This window comes from Phyllostomus discolor, chromosome 1, assembly GCF_004126475.2.
Source record: "Phyllostomus discolor isolate MPI-MPIP mPhyDis1 chromosome 1, mPhyDis1.pri.v3, whole genome shotgun sequence".
NCBI classification, from domain to species: domain Eukaryota; kingdom Metazoa; phylum Chordata; class Mammalia; order Chiroptera; family Phyllostomidae; genus Phyllostomus; species Phyllostomus discolor.
In genome coordinates this window covers 47,521,642-47,528,909 of record NC_040903.2, presented here as the reverse complement: position 1 = coordinate 47,528,909, position 7,268 = coordinate 47,521,642, and the positions used below count along the sequence as shown (strand labels likewise).

General features: G+C 40.6%; 1 protein-coding gene across 11 annotated transcripts in view; it reads left to right on the top strand.

Moving 5' to 3' along the window:
• The first annotated feature begins 1,370 nt into the window (after positions 1–1,370).
• The window catches only part of PPEF2 (protein phosphatase with EF-hand domain 2), a 48,193-nt gene continuing 42,295 nt past the window's right edge, over positions 1,371–7,268 (top strand). For 3 of the 11 annotated variants that reach the window (XM_036022337.1, XM_036022331.1, XM_036022344.1), the window contains exons 1-2: positions 1,371–2,985; positions 6,927–7,064. In XM_036022337.1, coding sequence (XP_035878230.1) covers positions 7,010–7,064 — 55 coding nt within the window. In that variant the 5' untranslated portion in view covers positions 1,371–2,985; positions 6,927–7,009. The remainder of the gene's footprint in view (positions 2,986–6,926; positions 7,065–7,268) is intronic. The other 8 variants (XM_036022315.1, XM_036022328.1, XM_036022308.1 and 5 more) reach the window with 6 other exon arrangements.

Here is a 7,268-nt window from a genome sequence, read left to right as displayed (position 1 = left end):
CAGCTGAAAGGACCCCCTGCCATGGTGCTGGCCAATCAGTGGAGACTATGTCCCTGAAAGGGCACACCTAGAGCTCTGAGCAGTGTGGCTCAGTTAGGGAGACATCATTCTGCAAAGTGAAATGTCGCTGGTTCAATTCCCAGTCAGGGCAGGTGCCTGGGTTGCAGGTTTGGTCCCTGGTCAGGGGCATACATACTAGAGGCAAACAATTGATGTTTCTCTCCCTATCACTTTCCCTCCCTTCCCCTCTCTCTAAAAATAAATAAATAAAACCTTTTTTTTTTAAAAAAGGGTACACCTGGATAAGCTGATAAATATTTTATTGAAATCTCCCTTAAGACTCCCAGCCTTTTAAAACCCTCAAACCAAAGGTCTCAGCGGTGTGCTCTGCCTCCTTGGAGCATGCCCATGCCCTTCTCTTCCTCCTCTTCCCCCACATGCACCTCCTAAACTCTAAAGGATCCCATGAGACTTGCAACCAGGGCAGTGATGGGCAGCAGCAGCTCCTCCCAGGCTAACCCCCTGAACCTGTCCCCAAGGCCCCCTTTCCTGTGGCTTTTTAGTGAGCTAACAGCAGACCCGCCTTGGCTCACTTCTGTCCCGTAAGTTTCTGGAGAGCCAAAGCAGCCCCACCTGGGCTCTCTCCTGTTGCTTATTCCATCCTAAGACTTTCCTCGTTTCTCTGTTCCCAGCTTTAATAAACATCCTCTCAAAATCAATTAGACTCGTGTTGCGAAATCTTTGCTGCACAAAGTCAGGATCCCACACACTACTGACCCACTCTGGGTCCGGCCCCTTTCAGGTGACTGTCACACAAGGCAAAACCTACTGGCCAGTTCTGGCTGAGGCAGGTCATCATGAAGACCTTGGAAAGATGAAGATCTAATACATATATACATACATACATGTATGCACACACATGCATACTGAACAAAAATTTCATGCCATAAGAAACAAATCATCTAACCTGCTACGGAAAGTAGTCAGCTGCTTAAAGTCAATCTTAGAGCTGCAGGACTTCAAAACCAAAAGTTACTGCTGAGCTAATTGTAAAATAATCATTTCATACCTGAGGACTTGGAAAAGATCCTAATTTTATCTCCACTAAAGGCAACTGGTGACTAACAGGAGGCTCAGTTTCTGTGCTTGTGGCCAACAGGAAACATTTATATTTTAAGCCGTTAAGAAAAAATTACCATCACTGAGTATAGTCAATAGATAATTAGGCTAATGCAGTACTACAGGGTGGGGCAAAAGTAGGTCTACAGTCATGAGAATATGAAGCAGAGTTGATTCTTGTATTATTATTTATTATTGTATTTGTTTGCATTATAACTGTAACCCTCTTGCCCACCCCTGTGTTTCAGTGGCTTGCTTTTTCAATTAAAACTATGAACATCATTTCATGGCAGAGGATACTGCTTTTTTTTTTTTTTTACAAAAAAGACTTTGTAGTACTGTCCTATATGCATGTACACTAACTTATTTAACCATTCTACAATTTTTGAGCTTTTAAATTGTTTCAATATCTAATGATTACAAACTATGTTAATGAAAATCTTTACATACATTTTTGTGTGGGTGTATAGTTTTATCAGATACTCCTAAGTGACATTTCTGGACCAAAGGGTTTACATATTACCAATTTATAATTTAATAAAGTAAATACATAATGCAATAAGTCACAATTAAAAGTTAATCTAGTTTAATTCCCCCAAAGTGAAACAATTTCGATTCCCACCAGCAGTGTGTGGAGAACGCCCTTTTTCTCATACTCTCAATAACATGGCATTGTGTCAGGCTTTTAGCTTGTAGTTAATTTGGAGAAAAAAACATTAGCAGTTAACCACTAACAAGCAATGAGAAAATATGAAAATATTAAAATCAGACAAAACAATTCAAGGCCAAAGGGATTTTTAATGGTTTTATTTTAATAGGCCACCCTCTACCAAGAAAATTAAAGAACCATAAGCCTTCATGTATTGTAATTATAAAAATGACAATGGCAATTTCATATGGTTTAATCTAATTAATTACATAGCTTCAATACACATAATGCAAAGGTTCAGAAATATAAGAGTAAATTGCTAAATTTGGACTTATAGAAATCTTTAAAATCTTTTTTCAAAGATGGGCAGATCAGGAAGAATAACTAGGATAAAGATTTGAATAACGTACTTAACAAGCTTAACCTACTAAATATATGTAAGTAACAGAGTGTAGATTTCTTTGCACATTCCCATGGAATATTTAGTGCCTACCAGAGCATACATGGGCATCTTAGATTTACTAAAAACCTATGTTTTCTGGGAATAGTGATTTACAACAGTTTAGGTTATATCCTAGGGGAAAAAATGTTCTTAATAGGAGTAAAAGAGGAAAGGCAAGGCGTTCAATCAAGTTTTACAGAAAAAAAAAAAGCCAGCCTCAAGGAAGAATGCCTTGCTGTCCTGCTTGGCTTCAGCACGGACCCCTCCAGGCTCTGTCTCCGTTTCGGGAGCCTGCTGTCGCTTCTGCCTCCTCAGCACTCTTCTATTTCTGGGTTAAGGAGCTCAGGCTTCTCAGACGTGGCTTGAGGAACACAGGCCCCTAATCCCAGAGCATAAGAAGGCTTGGAACTCTGGAGGGGCGGGCGTGAGCAGTGGAGAAACTGTCTTCAGGAGTTGGGCCCCAGTGTGAGGCTGGTACCCAGCTATGCACCCCACCTCCCTTTCAAATCCTCCTGCAGGCCTGATCTGACTGAGGTCAAGGGGTGCCTACTGCCATGAGCCCTGACGCTTGGCCAGGGCAGTGGGTGTCGTCATTGCCTCTCCCGGATAAGGCATGTCAGACGAGGCCTGCAATTCATTTTTTTGGACTCCAGATCTGGAAGAAATTAATTTAAACCTGGGATCCCTCAGCCAATTCTGAAAGCAGGATGTGGACTATACCTGTATGTTAAAGTGGTTTCTGTCTCGTGTTTCATAGCGAAAAATACCAAAGAAGGTAAGAGCTTTCTTTCTTGCATAAAGTACAGAAATGGATGAGTCCATGAAAGCAACACATGTATTTTCACACAGGAAACAGGGGGCAGAGGTCAGAGCAGGCACCTTTGTTATCTCACTGACTTACCCAGAGAGGGCCTCTGCTGTGCGTGTTTTGAGATATTTGAGTCCTGGGTGATGAATCTTCCTTCTATTTTGGGGGTTCATTTAGTGGGCAGATAAACAATTACCTATGCTTTTAATGATGATGTCTAACATGGACGATGCTAAGTCAGGTCCTGGAGGGCCAATGAGTCTCAGCCGTGCAACGTAGACGTGCTGGCTGCCTGAGAAGCAGGATCCAAGGGGGACTCGCCTGCAGGAGAAGTGGCTGCCCATCACCAAAATGTGCTGAACAATTCAACAATCTGAGGCGACATCAGGCTAATTGTTTATGTTTGATTTTTGTCTTGAGACTCTTTGTTTTGAGATTTATTATTTTTTTTCTTTTCTATTCCTTCTTCTTAATGACTTCTAAAACATCCTCAGCTGGTCCATACACAATGTCCCTTTCTTCCCTTACGGCAGCCGAATGCAACACCTATTTAGTCAGAGTCACTTTCTCATTTTTTCCTTTATATATAAACACTTTTGAAACATGTAGTTTACCAATTTTTAATTATGAAAGTTGTAATAGAACTGTTTAAGTTAAAAATGAAATATCCTTACCTAACCACATTCTCCAGAGGTAATCACTGTTAACAGGTGTGTGCTCTTTGAGTATACTCTGATTGACTTATTTTTTGTATGGGTGAGATCACATTAAGTACTGTTCGAAGCTGCCTTTCTTCACGTGACAATATATCTTGGAAATATTTTGTGCTATTACATGTAGACTTACCTTGCTCTTTGTCATGGCTGATCATGGCTAAAGGCTATTCCATTTTTCTTAATGCACCATGATGTATTTTGTCAACTCTGTATGGACAAATACTGAAGAAGCTTTTTATTTTGGGGGGAGACAATTTTAAAGAAATTTCTGAAAGCTCCTTTATGTTTTTCATGACAATGACAAACATTTGCAAAGTACTCCTCATATGTAACCTCATCCCACCCTCGTAACACCCCAGCAATGGAATCACCCTGATCCCCACACAACAGAGATCCAGACGAGGCCTCGGAGCCCCTCGGCAGGGATCCCGCACATCTGGGCCAGTAGAGTGACAGCTGGGTGCCCCGCCCCATGATGTATGAAAGCACACCTCTTTTGTCCCTGGGGACCTAGAGTTAGTTGCAACTGGATATGCTGCCTGATGGGACACTTTATTTCTTTCACTCCTAGAGGTCGTTTTAGGACTTTTATATGTTACTTTAAATTTTTTTACTTCCTCATTCTATAGCCACATTATACATATTTCTACTTTCAACTCTTTTTTATAGGGTAGGTGATTTGACAAGGTTGTCTTGTCCTACCACCATGTTTGGATTTATAAATGTATAAGAAACAAGGTATTTGAGGGGCAAAAGAGAACTTAGGTAATAACAACAATCCCTGACCCAGCAATAATCAGTATCCATCACATTGGTTTATGCTTGTCTTAGCTCAGGCTGCTGTAACAAAATGCTGTAGACCGGGTGGCTTAGACAACAGACGTTTGTTTCTCAAAGTTCTGGTGCCAGTAGATTTGGTTCCTGGTGAGAGCTCTCTTCCTGTCTTCTAGATAGCCACCTTCTTGCTAGGTCTTCACAGGCAAACAGAAGGAGCTCTGGTCTCTCACTAATCCCATCATGGGGGCTCCACCTTCATCAGCTCATCTCAACTTAATCATCCCCCAAAGGCCCCACCTCCAAATACCATTGCTTTGGAGGTTAGGATATCAGCATGCGGGTTAAGGGGGATGCATTCATTTCATAGCAATGCTGCATTAGAAAGCATGTCTTTTACTGCCTCCTAAATCTGAGCCAGCGAGAGACATGTTTTTGATTGTTGATATTTTAAAACACATGCGATATGAGATTCAGTCCATCAACATATGTTGTAATTCTACTGTATACTAAGAGCACTTTAAATATATTATTTACTGTTCTCAGTGATATATACATGGCAAAACAGTCTGTGAGAGGTTAAATGGCCAAGATCTAGGAAGAAGCTGAGCTGGAATTCTCCACCCCATCTGTACACTTCCAAAATCCAAATGCTGCACTATACAACATGGCTCTACAGGCAGTTTAAAGATTATCAAAACAATTTTTGAGTCATTGGTGGACTCAGTCATTGCTGATGTTCCTTCCAGCTCTAAAACGGTGTGGACTTTGGTTCACGATGGCTCCTCACTTTCCCTCATGCTCAGATTCTGCTTACATGACATCTCTTACATCTGGGGACCATTTCACTGAAAAAGAAAAGAAATTATAGTCTTATTTTCTTTGACTATTTTTAAAAAGTCAAGGAACAAAAGATGAGCCTTTCATTTGGATTTGCAAGGGAAAAGATAACAACTCGTTGGCAACCCCCAATATAATAACCTCTACAAATAGAGGAAGGCGAGTGAGGTAGAAGTGAGGAAAGGGAAAAATATTGAAATAGAATCCACTGTTGACATTGTCAGTACATCTCACATTGCTTCCTGAAGAAGAGCTAAAGAAAGATTCATCTTTCCTGAGTAAAAATAAATACTCATATGGCATGAAGTTAATTCAATTAGTATTTATTGAGTCCCTATTACGTGTCAGGCACCATGCTAAGTCCTGGATATAAAAACGGTGAATTTGCTTACACATGGTCTTTGCTGTTGAGGAACTCACAGTCTAATGTTAGAAAGACACAAAAGAAAAATTTAATATGGTTATTGCAGTGGTGGAGGTGTGAATAGGACACTCACGAGCTCGTGGGGGATTGGTATGTCAAACTGGCTTCCTTAAGAAAGGTGATGCCTAAGATGAGCCTTAAGAACTGAGTGGATTTAGCCAAGTTAGGAGGAATGGAATAGGAAGAATATTCTAGGTAAAAGCAAAAACACAAAGGTCATTAGTGGTCAAAGAGCAGAGTTTGGAGAAAGTTGAGAAGAGAGATGAGGCTGGAAAAGTAGGCTTTTGAGAAGATGAATTCTATTTGCAAGACATGGAATTCAAGGCATTCCAGTGAAAGTTTAGCCAGAAGGTGGGTATATGGGGCTGATATTTAGGGGTGGCCTGCAATGAGGTATAGATTTGAGAGGTGGGAATTGATAGTTGAAAATTCATGCTCAGATTCTGCTTACACGAGTGTTATTTAAGCCATCCAGGGAGTTTGTACAGAGTGAGAAATGTTGTTTGAGACTAGAATACAAATAAAAATCAACATTTGAGGAATAGACAGGGTAAAGTGAGCTCAATAAGGAGAAGTAAATAGAGTAGCAAGAGTAAATAAAAGAGAGTCTGGCCTCATGGAAGCCCGAGACTAAGGAGTTATAATCAAGGGGTGACTTGAGGCAGATGGGCTTACTGTTGTGGCAAAATAAGGAATATAAAGAGGAAGGCATCGGAGACATCAGCATCAAAGGTTCTGATGAACAGTGAGGAGGTAAAAAGTAGTCTTAAGGGGAATTAAGGAGACAATATGTAGTCTATTCCTGGAGAAGAAGAACAGAGAGGTTGGATTATACCTGAAAAGATATGGGAGGTCAAAGGGTGATTGATGATGACAATGATATGATGATAAGATGATGATAATGATGATGATAAATTAGTTTGAGAAGAGAAGAAACTTCAGTATGTTTCCAGACGTAAGGAAAAAGCTAGTAGAAAGGTTGAAAACATAGGAGAGACATGTAATGACAAACGGAGGACATTTTCAGGGAGGAACACCTTATGCACTGAGATTGGAGAGGTAATAGTCTCAAAATCTTTGAGATGTGGGACACAAGGTTCATAGACAATTTGTTCAACCTGAACTAATACTCTGTCTGAATCTCCCTACTGCAGATTCCTCCTTCCTTCTATCAGCGAACAGTTCTCTTTCCCTTGGACCTGCTGTCTGTGTTCTGAAGAAATAGTGTTCTTATACCATGGGAAGTGGTACCTCAACCCAACATCATTTTGCTTTCCAGAATGCAGAGAAAGGTATGTGTTTCCTAGCCCCCAAACTAGCTCTGGGTACCCCAAAGCTCATGTTGTTTAGGGAGAAACTTGTCAGGATAGAAGTAAGAAACCATTATATTTCTCCTTATGCAACTCTTAAAAAAAAAGAACCCTCACCCAAAGATATTTTTGTTGATTTTAGAGAGAGAGGAAAGGAGAGAGAGAGAGAGAAAGAAACTCTGATGT